The sequence below is a fragment of the Podarcis raffonei genome, chromosome 12 (assembly GCF_027172205.1).
Source record: "Podarcis raffonei isolate rPodRaf1 chromosome 12, rPodRaf1.pri, whole genome shotgun sequence".
NCBI classification, from domain to species: domain Eukaryota; kingdom Metazoa; phylum Chordata; class Lepidosauria; order Squamata; family Lacertidae; genus Podarcis; species Podarcis raffonei.
Window position 1 is genome coordinate 23,251,646 of NC_070613.1, and position 18,898 is coordinate 23,270,543.

At 42.3% G+C, this 18,898-nt stretch overlaps 1 protein-coding gene across 2 annotated transcripts in view; it reads right to left on the reverse strand.

Annotated features, from left to right (window-relative positions):
- Positions 1–12,892: 12,892 nt before the first annotated feature.
- Positions 12,893–18,898, reverse strand: part of PLXDC2 (plexin domain containing 2) — a 233,670-nt gene continuing 227,664 nt past the window's right edge. For both annotated transcript variants that reach the window (XM_053359669.1, XM_053359670.1), the window contains one exon: positions 12,893–14,773. In XM_053359669.1, the coding sequence (XP_053215644.1) occupies positions 14,657–14,773 (117 nt within the window). In that variant the 3' untranslated portion in view covers positions 12,893–14,656. The remainder of the gene's footprint in view (positions 14,774–18,898) is intronic.

Sequence of the window (18,898 nt, forward strand, 5' to 3'; positions counted from 1 at the left end):
CGGAAAGTGTATTTATGTCTCAATACATATTAATAACCATTTCCAATGATGCGAAATCCTTCAAGCATTTTTCTTTTCCGCAGGAAGAAAAGAGAGCTAACTTACCCTAATGCTTGAATACATTTATTGCCTTTGTTGGTGGGAGAAATGCAGGATCAGATCTAAAGTATAAGTGGAAGTCAGGCATGGAGCCTTCTGCGGGGACCTTCCAGCCGGCTCCAATGTTTGGGCAGCTCCAAGTGCACAAGAGAGATGCAAGCACAAAGCCGGTCCCGAAATTAATTGAAGAGCTGATGCTCACATGGGAACTCCAGATGTACATCAGAGCCTCTGGCTCATGGCGTGTGTATCTTTCTGTAATAAGTAAGGAGAATGTAGCTTTTCTGTTAGCATGGGTTGATGTTTCCAGAAGGAAAATAACAACCAAGTTCGCACAGCACACTGAGCCACACCTTGGCTTCAGAAGACTGCACAGATATGTTGGCTCCCAGCTGCTGTTGCCAAGCTAAGCTTGAATGGGTTGTGTAAACTAGGACTCGTGGTTAAGCTTTCTCCTCACCAACCTAGAGTGCTAGGAAAGTGCAGCACAGCAGCCAAAAGGACCAGCTATGAGGTCCTCTCTAGGGAAAGGATCACCTGCTTCATGTGGTCTTCCAAAGCCAAGGTGGTGCTGTGTGAATCAGGCCAACGTGGAATTTCCTGGCCACTTGGGCTGAACCAGTTGTTTATTTATATACCACCTGGTGGCTGGCCCAAGGTTACCCAGTAAGCTTCATGGCTGAATGGCGATTTGAACCCTGGACTCCAACACTGAAACCATTACAGCACTCTGGAATCAAGGGAGTTTGACAGTCCTCTCTCCTTGGAGCACAATGACCAGGCATAGAGGAACTCATTAATTTTTCCTTAGAAGGGGAAATATTTGTTTTATTTTGGACGTTGTAGCAGTCTTGTTTAAGCAAATGTGCATACTCTGGGTTTAGGCAAAATTAGGGGCCTGCAATTATTTGCTTGTTTAGCTATTATAATCATTATTAAAAGCTCATTAGTTTAGATATTCAGTAATTAAAATCACAAATATTTTTGTTATTCTACTTTGTTTTCATTTCCCATTGCTTTGAAGAGGAAACCCACCTGCTTTTCTGATGCCCCGCCTGTAACTGTGTTTTCTACCTAAATGCCATAACATTTGACTACCCGCTCCAAAGAATCTGGCATGCAAAATTTCAGCTGTACAGAGAAAATGTTTCCATTTCATCAGCAAAGACACAGGGATGGACAGCCTAACTACTGCCTAAATGCTTCATAAAGAGAACTACTAACAACTCGCTAAGCATAAGTGAATGGGAAATAGAGTGTAATATAGTGTTGAATGGATTCTAAATACTTTAAGGAACTGCAAGAGGTAATGGAAAGGGATCTGTTTCTGCAGAAATACAAAACGCATAACAGAAGGACCTGCAGACACACACTCTCCAAGGAGAAATAGCTCATAGTAAAAAACAGGCACCCCCCGACCAAGTATTTGTCTCCCTTTCAGAAAATAACAAGGGCATCCCACCATCACTGTAACTGGACAGTTATATGTGGAAAGATATACGTTGGACATCTTACAGTGGCAATCTCTCCTTGCCCCTTTTCTCCACACCTCTAACTTGACCTATGCTGGTTCCAAGGGGAAATGAATGTTAAAATGGCACAAAGTTCCAAATGAGAGACAAATTAATAAATGAGGCTGAGAACCATTTCAGAACACTGGCATTTATTTCTTTAATAATACTGAATGAAATGAATGGGCCACATTCATTTCAACTTTCCATTCATTATGAAATGGATGTGCACTCCTAGATAAAATGAGTGCATTTTTAAAAAGATGAATGGACACTGTAGTTCCTCCATCAAGGCACAGAATGTTATGCTCCTTCCATGCATAAGACTGATAGCACGCATGTGCTCACACACGCACACGCATACACTTAAAACTCTGTAGATAGGGAACAAGAAGAATACCTGGAATTAGATCTTTACACTCTTATTTCCTAAGTGAAGTTTCTCCCTGTGTGTAACAAATTGGTCTCTGATAACATCTAGACAATCTGAACAGTTTTTTAAAAAAACAACCGGAGACCAATTTGTTAAAATCCAGACAATCTGAAGGCAGTTCTATTGAAGCAATTAAGAGCCTTTAGCCTTGGTAGTATTGGGGGTATACCATAATTATATTTACTTCACCAGTGCCACAAATCTCTGGATTCAACAGGGAGATTCCCTGCTCCCTTCAGCCAAGTACCTGATTGCAGTCTCTTTACTTCCTCCCATGGAAGTGAATGGGTACCAGGAATTTTGCTTGTGATCTATAATCGAAAGGCTGTTGCCATTCCCAGTCTTTCTGCTTCCATGTGATTCAAGGAGCCCTCAATGGTACTAGTCCATCTACCGGGGGGGGGGGGGAGTGCCATAGCTCAGTGCCAGAGCATCTGAAGGTCCAAGATTCAATCCCTGCCATGTCCAGGTAGGGCTCTCTCTGAAACCCTGAAGAGCCTATCCAAGTCATTGTAGACAATACTGAGCTTGGTATAAGGAAGCTTCTTCCTATATTCCTATGCCACACTTCAGTGGTTCTTCAGCTGCTTGGGATGGTGCAGTAAAACTGCTTCTCACCCATAAACCGAAGCATCTCTGTACAAATATCACATTTACTGATTGAAATAAACTGCTCTTGTGTTCCACCCCCCAAAAGAAACCGTGCACTAGCCACCAACATATTGAAAGAGATTGAATGAATTCCTTCTCTTCATTTAGTCTTTGGGCTCTCGAGAGAGAGGATGTTCGGTGTTCTGAAAGCCCTTGTTTTGTATTTGAATTTAGTTTTAGACAACGTGTCTCTTTCACCATCTGTCTCAATAATGAGCTCTGACTGCCAGTGTAGTTACTTTTCTCTGCCCATTTGGGATGGCCCATCAAAAATCAGTGCCGCTGATGACTCATCTGTCTGCTAGCTCTGCTATCGCAAATGGAACTGACACCCCTTGTTACAAACACAAACACAGCTTAAAGCAGGAGCGTCAACTTCGCTTCCAAAGACATTTGCTCTCCCAACAAGGATTTAGAGTTGCCTTTGAAGTCACACACCAATAATGTGATAGTCTCCCCAATAACACAAGAGATAAGGCCATGGCAGCCCTGTTCTCCCCTCTCAAATCAGAGCAAGGATCTGTCCAATCAGGGCTACGGGAATCCTGGGCTCCTGTCATTATTGCCCCTAACAGGAGTGTTTCTTTCAAGATTCATAGTCCTCCTTGTTTTTCTTTCCCAACCAACACTCAGCATTCTATGCTTACTGAGCATGCTCAGTCCTCATAAGATGTTTGCTGTTGCTGTGTGTGACCCCATTAAATGCTAAATTGGCATGTACTTTGCAAACATGAGTTTTCCCCAAAACATGCTGCCACATTGTCTTCTTGTTTCCCATTGGCCTCATTTTGAGCTCCAATCCTATCTGCGTTCACCACCTGAATTTGCTCTTAACAGAGAATGATGAAAATGAATGATCTTAGATAGCGCAGCTCATTTTATTATTCAGCATTATTGATGCACGTGCCCACTAGAGATGTCAGATAATTCAGATGAAAACAGGAACAGGAGCAGAAATTGCCAATATTTGTTTATTCATTCCACGTTCAGAACGGGAATCAAACCAGCAAATACAATTGGCATTCACTGTTGTTGTGGTGGTGGTTGTTGTTGTTGCTGCTGTCTGCCCACAAACAACACATAATTAATTCTGTCCCTCTTCTCCCCACATCCACATTGCATTTTTTTGCATTGAAATGAATAGGGTGGAATAACATGACAATGTACCCTATGTAAATAAGTATTTACATTATGTAAGTTACATAATTTCAACACAGCAAAGAGTAGGACAAATGTGGTTTTTGGCAGAAGAGGAACGACGGCAGAATGAAAACACTGCTGCATGGGGGGGGGGGGGAAATATAGGACAAAAGTGAAAACAATGCCTTCTAACATCCCTAGTGTGCGTGCCAGGATTTGTCCAAGGCTACTGTCCTTTCTATCTCCACGTTACGAGGCAGAGGGACTTCTCGGTAGTAGCGCCAGCCCTGTGGAACACCCTCCCATCAGATGTCAAGGAATTAAACACCTGACTTTTAGAAGACATCTGAAGGCAGCCCTGTTTAGGGAGGTCTTTTAATGTTTGATGTTTTATTGTGCTTTTAATTCTGCTGGAAAACCCAGCCAGATGGGCGGGGTATAAATAATAAATTTATTATTATTACTACTACTACTACTACTACTACTACTACTATTATTACTGGAGTGGTATCTTTGACCACTCTTCTGGGTTTTGTTCTAGAAAAGTCACTACCACCAGTTTGTCTAATAAACTTTTAAGAACTGGTGTTTGTCACTTTGTTTTGTGGCACAGAATAACATGCTGTGTGGTATTGAGCTTTTGTCCATCTGGAATGCATTTGAAGGGTGGAGTCAGTGGTGGATCTTGGGGCCTCAAATTTCAGCGGCACCCTGTGCGATGCCAGAATTTGGCTTCTGTCACACGTTATTCTAAATCATAGCTGTGACGCCCCTGGTGACACCCCTGAGGCTATCCGCCCCGTGCAACCCAACCGGTTGTGCACCCCTAAATCTGTCTCTGGGGAGTGCATACCTTTCAAGCACCCCAGAAAAAAATGGGACACATTTTTCCCTCAAGAGATCTTGGTGGCCATTTGGGTGCTGTGATCTTGTGCACTCTCGCCCTGAAAAAGTGCTAGACCAGGTTTCCTCAACCTTGGTCCTCCAGATGTTTTTGGACAACAACTCCCATGATCCCTAGCTAGCAGGACCAGTGGTCAGGGATGATGGGAATTGTAGTCTCAAAACATCTGGAGGGCCGAGGTTGAGGAAGCCTGTGCTAGACGCTAGTCTAGAAGGATGAATGGGGTTGGCCCACAAGTAACCTTATATATATTCAGTAAGGAAATGGAGTGTGTGAATACTCAGTAGAATTTCTTCCATTTATTAGGGCAGGGGTGGCTAACCCTTTCCAGCCCAAGTGTGGCATTAATGATAAGCCACCCATCTGAAGGCCACACATTCTTCAGGCCCCGACTGGCAGATGAGGTCATGTTGTTGGTGCCACCACTGGAGGCTGCCCAGTTGGGCATGTGGGAGGGGGTGACCTACGACAGGGCCTGTTCAGTGGTGACTCCCTGGTTGTGGAATTCTTTCCCTAGTGAGGTGCATCTGTCTCCATCCTTAAGTTTCAGGAGGAATTTGAAAACATTCTTGTTTACCTAGGTATTTCGCGGCTGAAGAATACTATTCCTCTTCAACCCCAAGATTACTGGATATAGTGCTATTTTCCTAGAAAAAGAGGTGCCAGAACTCACCAGGAACGCTTCCCTTGTTCCCGTGGGGGCAATGGCCCCCACAGGAGAGGTGCCAGAACTCACCTGAGAGATGCCGGAACTGAGTTCTGGTGAGTTCCCTCGGGGGGGGGGACGACCCTGTCTGGATGGAGTATTGTTGTAAACTGTACCTGCTTTTAGTTTTTAACTGTTTCTAAATGGTTTTTGTTTTAAATTGTAGATTTGTTTGCAGCCCTGGGCTTCTTGGGAAGGAAGGGCAGGATGTAAATTCCTTAAATAATATCAGTGGTGGCTTTGGCACATATACCTATGTGCCCCCCCAACAGTGCACACATATACTAAGGACTCAGTGCTGGATCCAAATAATAGGGTGAACCTCCCCAAGTCAAACTGTGATGCCAACAAAGTCAGATCAGGGCCCCACAACGCTAGGGCTGCCATAAATCTGGAATACGGCAGTCGGAAACAGTATCCGGATGGAAATTGCTGAAATGTCCGTGTTGGAAGTGTAGATTTTGGTGAATTTCCTTAAAAATAGCTTTAAAACTTCACTTTTTGTGTCCCCCCCCAAAAAAAGCTCAACAACTTTGTTAAAGAAAGCTTTTGTGTCCAGATTTTCACCTTTTGAAATATGGCAACCCTACACAAAGCCTCATGTAGCTCTGCCATTTTGTTTTCTGTGCTCTCTACGTTGCAGTGCCTCTTTCTTTCTCAATGTTAGGTTAATGGGCTCTGCATGATGTGAGGCTGGCCAACAGCTCCTGTGGAGCACTGAAGAACTCTGGATTATTTCCTTTTAAGCATTTTGTTAAAGCAGAGCAGTGAAGAGACTTTTTAAGAGTTAAAAAACCTTCATTTAACTTTTAAAGAAGTCATCCACTGCTCTGCTTGGAGGAGTAAAAAAAAATAATAATCACCTGAAACTCCTTCAACACATTACAGACATTATTAAAGGTAGACCCACCTTTTAATGCTTACTGGAGGACATCTCCTCAAAACGCAAACAAGCCTCATGAAAGCTGAACTGGATGGGGTAAAGCTTCTGATTTTTTAATATATATTTTAAATCAGCAGGCAAGAATATACAACACTCAGCCACCTCTGAATAGATTCTGGAATTCTAGTTGGCCTAATAAAAAAGGTATTGCCCTTATATGGATTATGCAGGAAAATGAATCCCCTTTACTTCCCTCATTAAAAACAAACAAACCTGGACCTACAATTTGGCAGGCCTCTGCGGCGGATTTTGTGCCTGTGAATTTCATTTGCTTCTGCCAAAATGGCAAAAGGTTATACCCACTTTTAGTTACCCAGTAAGAGTGAATGGGAAACACAGAGCCCCATTTTATATAGAGCAGCTTATGCAGAATAATAATAATAATAATAATAATAATAATAATAATAATGATGTCACAGCTAAAAATTGGCCACTGTTTCTTTAATGCTAAAAGAACTAAGTCAGCTTGAGTCAGCAGCCTACAATGACTCATACAACCTTTCACCAAATTGTATCTGTATATATAGAGTGGTCAATGTTAGCGTTGGGTGTGGGTTGGTTGGATGGTAGAAACCTGGTTGCGTTTGGTGTGTGTAAAAGCTGTCGGTCGTGGTTGAAGAAGACTTTTTAAGAATAAAAGTAGCAATACTCTGCAAGAATACTCTTTCTCAGACTCTTTTGTGCCAACTAAGGTCTGAGGACTAGGCAAAGGAGTAAAAAGGAGGTCAGAACTTTCCCCCCCCCAAACACTGACAAATAATATTAATAATTTTTATTTATACCCCGCCCATTTGGCTGGCTTTCCCCAGCCACTCTGGGTGGCTTCTTACAAAAGATTAAAAATACATTAAAACAGGCACCCCCAAACTCGGCCCTCCAGATGTTTTGGGACTACAACTCCCATCATCCCTGACCACTGGTCCTGTTAGCTAGAGATTATGGGAGTTGTAGTCCCAAAACATCTGGAGAGCCGAGTTTGGGAATGCCTGCATTAAAACATCAGTCATTAAAAACTGCCCTAAACAGGGCTTCCTTCAGATGTCTTCTAAAAGTCAGGTAGTTGTTTATTTCCTTGACATCTGATGGGAGGGTGTTCCACAGGGCGGGCGCCACTACCAAGAAGGCCCTCTGCCTGGTTCCCTGTAACTTCGCTTCTCTCAGGGAGGGAACCACCAGAAGGACCTTGGAGCTGGACCTCAAGTGTCCGGGTTGAACGATGGGGGAGGAGACGCTCCTTCAGGTATACTGAGTTGAGGTCGTTAGGGCTTTAAATCATATCAGGGGGCGTTATATACAAAAAGCAGGTACAAAGCATATCTTGGGGGACACACACATATACCACATACAGACTACATGCAGTTGCCACGTCATGCGACACACATGCTTCTCCCTATCCCCGCACTGTGATTGGAGACGGGGGATCCCATCTTTTGCTCTTTGCAGATCATTCTGTGGCTACAGTGAGAATGAGATGTACCGCTGGCCTGATCCAGCAAGCTCGTCTTACGTTCTTCAGCCTGATCAAACCTGTGGGCTGCAAGTTCGTAACCTTTGTATTAAGGCTATTGATCACTTGTAAAACTGCCCAGCATTACACAGCTGATTTCACTGGGTGGTTTGTTTTATTCTTGCCATGTTTTCATGTCAAGAATGTCCCTCCATCCCTCCCTGTCAAGGGTTTAATTCGTAATCATGCCACGAACAATTATCCCATGGAAAAATGGCATGTCATCTTGTTACATAAGATGATTCCTATCTACGCCACTGACAAAGCTGCATTCACATTTTATCTGCTGACGTACTGAGGTTTTTTTTGGATTTTTTTGCTTCATCTGGATTTTAATGTGCCTTATTACATCCACCAATCTGCTGAGCATTTTAAAAGACCACTTGGCTAATGTCAGAAACACTATAGTCATCATCCTAAAAGCACCAGTCTGCTAAGCATCTAAGGATACTGGAATCCCAAATAAATATTTTGGTACAAATTAATCTTTTCATGTAAACCTTTCACTAAAGAGCAGCTGGTCCCTACACAGTTGCCAAAGGAATGTAGCCTGCTCTTTCTGCACAGCAGACCTCACCGCTGTTACAATTGTGCAAGCAGAAATTTTATTTACTGAAATATTTCTTAAACCGCCCATCATCAGATGATCCCAGGACAGCATGCAAAACCATGACAAACTGTTCATACAACATGCAAATGCAATAATTAAAAAAACCCCAGCAATATACAAGAGACTGCAAGAGAAAAGACAGGCTAAAACCAAAACTGAAATGTAGAGAAAATGGCACCTAAAACAGGTGTGGGTAACTTTGAGCAGTCTTTTCCACTGTCAAACAGCTCACACCACCAGGAAGTTATTCCTAACATTCAGTCTACCTCCTTTTTATTCTCATTTGAATCCGTTGGTGTGGATTTGACCCTCCCCAGCAACAGCAAGCCAATTTGTTATACCATCTCTCTGACAGCCTTTTAAATATTTGAAGACGGCTCACTCACATGTCCTCATAATGACCTCTTCTCCAGGCTAAGCATACCCAATTAAACAGACACAAACACACACCAAACAACCAAGCCACAGGGCCTTAACAGTATGTGCAACATCATTGCTGGATCAGAATGATCACCATTAAAAACTAAGGAGAACGCTTATGAAACATTTAATTCTGGATTTGTCTCACAGTCCAAATTTGTGCTTCCAGCAGGATTCTTTGCCAATACTGACACTTAACCACAGATGTTGGAGTAATGAATCATATTTGTATCATTTTCAATCCAATCAAATTAAAAACATGGGAAGTATAGATGACCACAGTTAGCTTCATGCCATTCTTGCTTCACAGGAAAAGGCAAAATTTGCCATAGTGAATGGCATTTCCCTATAGATATCAGTACTACATGGTCACATGAATATGCCTATTGGCCAAAGTAAATGAATCCAATGTCCTGAACCCTTGGCCTACCTGGTGGCAAGCCAGTATGTCAAGTCCCCAGTCCAGGGTCAATCCATGTGTCAAAAGGAAGCAGAGTCCCACAGAAATCCTGGAGCACCCAAGCTGAGGTCCATCTACATGGGCAGTTGGGCAGAAACAGCACCTCAGCTCTGCTGCCCTTTAGTACTTTGCATGCTGGTTACAGCACCTGGGCTCGATGAGGCAGGTGACCCTCACCTGTTTCAAGCCAACTCCGGCTGAGGAATCACACACCTCCTCCCAGAGCTAGTGAGCTCCACCTGGCCAGCTAGGGAACTGGGCTGTGGGCGCTTGCCTGCCTCAGCCTCCTGGAGTTCCCCTTCCGCTGCTCTCTGGAAACAGGGGCCCCTCTGGGTCCTGCTGTTCTGGTTCCTGTGCATTAACCCCCATCCCCTTGTCATCTTCCATCACCCTGTGAGTACTTCCAACACCAGCCTCTCCTTCCCCATCCCCAGCTTGCCCCAGTGTGTTCCAGTCCTGGCTACACTCTTTGCTGGGATCCTCTTCCCTGTTGTCCTGCCAGTTCAGGACACCCATGTATTTTCTACAATGCAATGGAATTAATGAATTGCCCCAATACTCACATACTGGTTATTACCATAAAACCTAGACACTGGTGCTTTTTTTTTGGGGGGGGGAGTAATAACCAAAGATTGAACCTGATAAAACATCATTATTTTTATTTCATTTAAATTGCTGTATATATCATTTGTATTATTTCAAATTTTTGTTTTTCTAACAAGCAGATAAGCCTACCTAGGCTGCCTGCCCCGTCCCACTGTCTGCTGCCAAATGACACAGGCATTTCCCCGTTGACGTCAGTGGCATACAACATTGTAAAATTATCTACATGTGGTTTATTCAGTTATGGCCCAAAGGCACAAACCACTGAGTTCTCCTGTGAACGTCCCACAGAGAGGAATAGAAGCGTTTAAAAGCAACACAAGATAGTCCGTGCCCAAGATGTTCACTCTCATGTGACTCTTTCTTACCACCAGAGGTTCTTAAACTAGATGAATTAAGAGCAGTGTTGTGGAACGCATCTGTTGAGAAGGATTAACACTGTGCCGCAATGGCCATAACGGGGCTCTGGAGTGTCATGAATTTAGTAAGTGGTACAAGTATCAAGCTTGGCACCATGAGCAAAATATGCTGTGCATCCATTCATGCGTCAAACTACCAGCAAGCGAACATTCAGTAATTGTTACATTAGGCCCATTTTTACTGGTGATTCATAATTTGCTGTCTGGTATTTGTGATCCGTAAGAATGAGCATTTTCCAGGATGCTACATGTGGTGCCTGCCACCTGAATTAACAGCCTGTGGCAATCAAAGATGCCCAGAAGCAAAATCAGAATCCCTTGGGCAGCTGCAATGACTCCATGGCCTTTGCAGGCTCCACAAGATAAGATAGGGTGGCTGAAGAATGTCAGTCTCATTTGCTACACCATTAATTAGCAGTACAACTGCTGAGTTTCTGGGACAAAGACAAAATGCATGTCCCCATATCTTACTGGTGCATTTGTTATTACAGAACATTACCAGCTATTGAAAAGAGCAGGCTGTGTGATTGCATAATTTGAAATATTATTTACTCCTCGCATTGCTGCATTTGACAAGAGTGTGTTTCCCTGACTTCCTTTATCACTATTCTCTTATACCACTGATGGAAGGTATTCAGTGGATGTAAAAGAGGGAACCTTTGGCCCTCCTGATGTTATTGGATTCCAGCTCCTATTCTTGTTTATCTTCATCCAAGCTGATGGGAGTTCAACAGCATCTGGACCTTGCGTCTCCATGTCATAGCAAAAGTATGGCGGGTTCTTGTCCATGAGATGTTGCTTGCAGGTGACGCAGCCTTGACAGCACTCTCTGAGGAAGCTCTACAGATTCATCAACCATTTTGCACAAGCCTGCAGGGACTTCACACTCACCACCAGCCTGACAAAGACCAACATCTTCGGTCAGAATGTCACCAGCACTCCACGCATCAGCATTAGTAATCACATGCTTGAGGTGGTAGATGACTTGTCTACCTGGGTTCCATCATAACCAGCAACCTCTCCATAAACAATGAGCAGGACAAGCAAATTGGCAAGGCAGCTACACCAATGATTTGCCTCTCCAAAAGGATATGGGAGAATGTGATGCTAATGGCCGATACCAAGATGGAAGTCTACCAGATGCCCTTGAACTCTGATAACTGACTGGATGAGAGCCAACAAACTGAAGCTCAGTCCAGATAAGACTGAGGCACTGTTACCGGGTGGTTCCCTAGACCAGATGCATGGGAGGTTGTCTGCTCTTGATGGGGTTACATTCCTTCTGAAAGAGTGGGTACATAGCTTGGGGATGCTTCTGGATCCACCACTGCTGCTTGAGGCTCACATGGCCTCAGTGGCACAGAGTGCCTTCCATTAGCTTTGGCAGGTTTATCTGGACAGGGACAGCCTAACTTCTGTTGTCTATGCTCTGGTAACCTCTAGGTTAGATTACTGCAATGCATTATACATGGGGCTGCCTCTGAAGACAGTTTGGAAACTTCAGCTGGTGCAGAATTCAGTGGCCAGGTTGCTCACCAGGGCAAAACAGTTTGGGCATATAACGCCAATCCTGGCCCGACTGCACTGGCTGCCAATCAGTTTCTGGGCTCAATTCAAAGTGCTGGTTTTGACCTATAAAGCCTTAAATGCCTCAAGGACTGCCTCTCACCATATGAACCTACCTGGACCCTGTGTTCATCATCTGAGCCCCATCTTCATGTGCTATTTCCACAAGAGGTCCAGAGGGTGGCAGCATAAGAATGGGCCTTTTCTGCAGTGGCTCCGTTTGTGGAATGCTCTCCCCAGAGAGGCTTGCCTGGCACTTTCATTATTCATCTTTAGGCGCCAGGTGAAAACATCCTTCAACCAGACCTTGGGCTGTTTCACATCCAATACCCTTTTAAATGTATTGTGGGAGGGATGTGCTATTGGTTTCTTCTTCTTCTTGTTCTTATTATTATGTATTTTGTGTTTTTTTAATCTTGTATTTTTATGTTGTGAAGAGCCCTGAGATCTACAGGTGAAGGGTGGCATACAAATTTAATAAAATATTAATGCTAATAATGCCTCTAGTTTGTTTAACTGGAGGATACTGAGAGGTGTGTTTACATTTCTTGCTCTGTGCTCCTTTGCCCCATGCCTTGTCTATCACTGGCCCCTGGAAGGTTGCTCAGAAGGGAATGCGGCCCTTGGACTGGAAAAGTTTCCTCACCAGTAATCTACTTGGCCCTCAGGTGAATAAACTTCTTGTTTCCTTCTCTACAATACAGCCCTCCACCCAGACCTGTCACTGGAAGAATGGGAGGTCCCTGCACAGAATGAGTTCTGGTTTGTTACCAGGAAATGGAAAAGTCCAGGAAAGGAAAATGACTTTTTAACAGTTTTGTAGTTAAACCACTGCTTTCAGTAATGTCCCATCTTCTTCTGGATGACTAGTGGACACACAGCAAAATGAATCCAACAGAGGAAATAATGAATACAGAAAATACAGTATTGTATTATTTACTGAAGGAAATAACAAGTAAAAATCATGGAGGTTTTGTTTCCCTCCCTTTAAAAAAACCAGAACCATACAAGTATTGATGTGAAAATGTAAAGAACCGTGTTATAAAGGTGCGACCTGAAAAGGTATCTGAACAACCTGAAACTACTATGATTCAAGTGCTGCTGTTCATACGGAAGGTGAAATTAATGAATGGGTTTCACAATGCAATAATGTCCATACAAAATCTGAATAGACATTTTAGTAGCTCAATATATATTGCCCCCTTTCCATCCAAAGGAATATTTCACTGGGAGTTTTCTTTAAAAAAATATTATCTTTCCCAGTCAGGGAAGGAAAGGGTTTTGTTGTTTAAGAAACTGTGGCTTCCAGAGGCAGGCAAAGTTATAGCACTGCAGATAAATGAACCACTTTCCCTATACAACATAAAATCTTATTTTAATATTAAGGATTATTTTACAACTCAGTGGAAATATGCAGCAATGCAATATATTTCCATCGTCCGGATGGCAAAAAAAGCACTCTTTAACAGTCACAAGAGCCTGCCTTGTGTTAGCTATAAAAAAAATAGATTTATATATATATATATGTATTTATATATATATATATGCATGTATGTATGTATGCAGCTACTATGTGCATTAAACAATACTTCTACATGAATCTGCAGGGATTGCAACACATTTAATGTTTGTCTTGGGGAAGGGTGTGGTGGAACCAACAGCACTGTTCTCAAGTGACCTGTGACAGAATGGGAAGAGTTAAAAATGGTAATAATTTCTTTTTGTGTTTCAAGGCTGTTTCCCCTCTGGCATCAGCCAAATACATCTACCACTTCTGTTTCAATCCACATTTCAGGAGCATAAGCATTATCCCTGAAACTATCAGCTAAATACTAGGCATGGCCACTCCTAAGTGACTTACTCCCAAGCGAGCGTACGCTGACTCCATCTCACTTTTGTGAAGATCAAAACTGAATATTAGTCCAATTTCTCTGTATATTCCAGCAGGACAGCCCAATTTCACCATAGTGAAAAACCTTATCACTTCTTTTTTTTTAAGAAAAAACCCCTGACAACTCTCTAATGCTTTGTCAACTATAGAAATATAGTTGTGAGCAAAACAATAATAATCACAGTTCATGGGATATAAGCCTACAGAATACAAGAAGGACTCTTGTTGTTTTCAGATGTATATCATGTTTCTGGACTTGGGTGGAGTTTTCTAATTTTATTTTTAGAAATGAAAATTACATTACTCATGAACTGCAGAAAACTGCTTAGCTATGTTATCTGCATCAGATTGATCTCACCAGCAGCCTTGTCAAACGAGGAGCATTGCCTCTGGGGCTGAAAGGATAACCCACCGGTAACAGCTGGAATAGAAACACCGTCACTGCACTGGATCCAGAAGGGAAGCACTGTTCTGAACTAAAGCTTTATATCCCGAATCACTCTACATCTCCGATACCTAGAGAGCATGGCAATTGTGTTCATCATTCTCCTACTGTAGGTGTTTCTGAAGGGTGCTACTGAAACATGGCATGGTGATTTGCTGTGAGGGGGGCAAAAAATATCTTTGAAAGGGTAATCGGGTATCCTAGACACTTTTCCTTGGAGAAAGTTTATCCAGAACTCCATTCCGTCTCTCTCGGGTTTACAGCAGCTTAGATTTCCATCTCTTTCATCAGAGGCAGCGTAAATGTCTCACACCTGTAGGCCAGTACTGGTGATCTGCCTTAGAAATCCTAGCACTGCTCTGACACAATGAAGCCTTCCTTTTCGCCCACAGGTTCCACTTCGGCATAAGCAGGGTGTCCAGAGCCTCTCCGAAATTTCATTGCAGGCCATCTGCTGGGGCGACGCTAGAAGAGTGGACACACAAACAAAGGCAGTCAGATTCTAGCAGAAGCTGTCCCAAGCTCTACATCAGTGTAGGCCAAACTTGGGTCTCCAGCTGTTTTGGGACTACAATTCCCATCATCCCTGACCACCGGTCCTGTTAGCTAGGGATGATGGGAGTTGTAGTTCAAAAACAGCTGAAGACCTAAGTTTGGCCAACACTGCTCTACATAAATCTATGTAAAAATGTAGGGTCAGTTCCAGACCTAGGCCACATTCACACCACACATTTAAAGCACCACCATACAGTTGTATGGGAAGGGTGCTGAGAGTTATTTGGAGACCCCCTATTCCCCTCACAGAGCTACAATTTTCAGAGTGGTTTAACCCTCTTCCCCCAGGGAACTACGGAAATTGTAGTTCTGCGAGGGGAATAAGTATCTCCAAACAACTCTCTGCATCCTTAAACTACTGTTTGTCGGGATATTAATCAATGGGACTTCAGTTAGTCATTATGACAATAGTTCTATGTAACTTGCCTGATGACACACAATCAAATGGATTCTAGAATTTCAGCAAAGCTGCCTGGGATTGTTCACATTCTGTGTGTAAACAACCATTTCTGATGTTGTAAATCAGAAATAAAAATAATCAGTTTATGTAAGATGGGATGCAGCTGTCATACAAGAAGTGAAAAACCCTGAAAGTTACTTTACAAACTTGAAAATTGTCCGAAGAACATCTTTCCACTCCTTTCCATGTGTGAGATATTGTGTTTTTTAAAAAAGTTTTGCTTCTGAAGTTTCTCATTAATAATAACATAGGCAAACAGTCAGGGTTGTCTAATTGTACCTGTGAAGCCATGGAACTTTGACAAGAGCTATTATTAGTTCACTTGACTGAGCTACCGATCCAAACTCAAATATTTCAGCTATTAATTGATAATATAAATAAAAGTTAATTGTCCTGGCAGGATTTGCAGTTCTTCACACTCCTGCAGTCCAGGAGAAGCCAAATTAATCTCTCATCATTTTTAGTCTTAGCAGTAGCTACTAAGCTAAGAAAAAGTAAAGGATGGGGAAGAAGTATATATTACAGACCTACTTCACAAACACTGATTAAATTTTATAGACTGCATACGAGTGGAACTTTTTTAAAAAATAAAAAAAATGTATCTACAAAAGATGTCTCTAGGACTGGAGCGCCAACTATGGGCAGTGGAAAGGATTTTAGCTCCATTCCCCCCGCCTCAAGAGAAAGGCAATTATGCAATCTGATGGAGTACCAGGGTAATTGATGAACCCCCTTTGCTGTGGAAACTAAGTGATGTAATCACTAGGTTATGAAGTCTGTGACAGTTTAGTATAGAAGCAGTTAAGAAAATGAGGGAAATAATGAAGAACAGGCTGGGTACTTTCTTCTTTTTCTTCAATGACGTTCTTACTTCACACTAGCTGTTCAAATGGTAGCATTTCAGTTAGCTAAAGATTAATTTGTTAAAGCTCAATGTGTTTTACACTTTTTCTTTTAATTCTCCCTGGGCCCTAAAGGGGCAGCCATGATGAACTGCTGAAATGCCCATGGGACAATTGTGACTTTATTCACACATATCTTTGTCAAACTAAATGTGCTTTTTATGGTTCTCCTTATGATCTCTGCCTTGCATTGCAATGGTGGGATCTAGGATTTTGAAATTGGTACCAAAGATGACAGATGTAATCAGGAACCAAACAACCCAAAAGTTTAAAACTGAGTGGGAGTGTTACCGAGTATACTTAGAAAAACATTGTTCCCAAACAAAATCCTTAATATGCTTTGATTTTCACAAATTAGATAACAGACAGATAATGTAAGCCATGTAAGATCAGTGAACTAAAAGTTGAGAAAGGAGACAGTTAAAAAGAAAAAGAAGGAGTAAGGACCCGCAGTGAGGTGGAGGGAAATCATCTCTAAAGACTTAAGATAAAGTGTGATTTGATGTTGAGTTATTTTGGTTTTTCTTTATGTACCTTATTATATTTTGAAGAATGAATGGAATAACTGTACTAATAATCAAACTCAATAATGAATATTGGGAGGGGGAGAAGCTTAAAGAAACAAAACAAAGCTTGCTGAACTGAACTAAACTGAATTTTCCAACGAGATCAGCTTATTGCTTAAGTGTCCAGATGTCCTTAAAACAGAAATGAGCTATTTGTTATTTGCCTTTTGAAAAACAAACCAGCCGGCTTCTCTCTTTGCCATATACTCAAATGAATGCTATAAGCACAACAGCAAACACACCACCAACTGGGCAGAGAACACCAATCTAATTAAGAAGCTCTCCTGGATAGCCTTCTAACATCTAACAAAGATATCCCATAGTCTATTCAGGTGTTAGCCTCACTGAGTACTTGGGAGACTTGTGCAATGAGACTCTCAGGTAAGTGAATATAGGACTGCAGCCACAGAATGTACATGGCGAGCATGGCTGCAGAACACCCTTGTCTTCCAAACAATGAAAACAGCCAGTTAAGGTATTTATTTACGGTGAAAGTGCTACTAAAAACAATGGGAGGGGGGGTGTTATGTGATTTTGTATGCATGCACAGCAGCCCACTGGGACTGTAAAAAAAAGAAGAAGTTCTGGATGCTGTGAGCAAGTAAGTAGTGGGAGAGATCTGTTATGCACATGCCACAGGGAGATAAAGATTAGGGGATAAGTGATGAAGGAGAAGATTGGTGATAGAATAACTGAACAGATGTGCTCACTGGGGTTTAATGATTTCCACATATTGCGCAAGCAAAGGAATATGGGTATATTGGCATTTAATGACTATTTCCCCCATGGCTCCTGATGAAACTGAGAAGCATATTGTTATGCCTTATAAGGAGCTATATAATTTTTTATGTACACCAATAATGCTGTACATTTTACCTACTACAAGAATTCAGTTACAGCAATTACGAGCGCTGTGTATGCGCTCTGATTCAGTGTTAGTTTGCTGAGATTCTAAATAATCTCTTTATATGCATTTCCTTCCATGTGATTATTCCACAATAAGCTCATAATGTCTGCGGTGGAGATCATTTCAGAAACATGTTGTTTTGTCCACCAATGCACACAGAAAGGGTGCCTGAAACTATTCTGCATGCTGAGAGGCTTGCCAAATTGGAAACATAACAGTTTATCACGGGGGTGGGGTGTCTCCATTACATTAAACATCTTTTTTGTTATTTGCTGCATGCAGAGAAATGTAAATTATGAGGTGCCTTCGCTAGATTACTTGCAATTTTACTACCAATTTACTAAACAAGTCCTTGTGGTAACTTGCTACATTACAATATTTATTAAAGGGAAAATGATAGTATTAGGGCTAATCAAGCAAACAAACAAATAAACAAGTTTCATTTTCATTTTTGGGAACTACTGAGTCTTCTCTCCCCACCTCCATCAACCACCCCATAAAAAGTTCTGTCACTGTTGTTGGTCATGAAGCCACTCCCCCCTTTAAAGGAAGAGGGCTCTACAGACTGGTGAAAGAGCTGTGCAGACTCCAACGAGACATGTCTACTCAAAAGTAGTCTCATTTGAGTCTAGGGTTGTAGATTAACGCTTATATTGAAATCATTTGGCATTTGATTTGTTGATTCATCCATCCATCTATCCGCCTAGCAACGATGTTGGCATTCCCTTGATGAAATTGCCTTGATGAGATTCAGCATGCAGAATGGTCCAGTTGCTGTGGAGGTGGATTGTGTTGCTTATGTGAATTATTTCTACCTTCAGTTGAACCCAGTGAGGCACAACCACTTTACCCACAGAGTACAGTAACACTGAGAGCAGTAACACTGAGAGCAGTGGTACGGGAATCTTCACTCCAATTCAGCAGCTTGTCCAGATGAAAAGGCTTTTCTCTTCATACCTGTTCCTTGCATGCAGCTGTGCGGTGGATGCATACTTTTCTTGCATAGGCAAGCATTAAATGAGTTACCAACATATGGATTGGCAAATCCACTGAATCACATATCCGCACAGGTGGCCATCTGCTTAGCCTTAAGACACTCGCATGCGCATTCAAACAGCAAAGGAATGAAGTAGATAAATCTTCCCTTCTATACCTAGATGTGCTTCCACATACACTGGATGGTGCCTCTGCAAAAGGCAA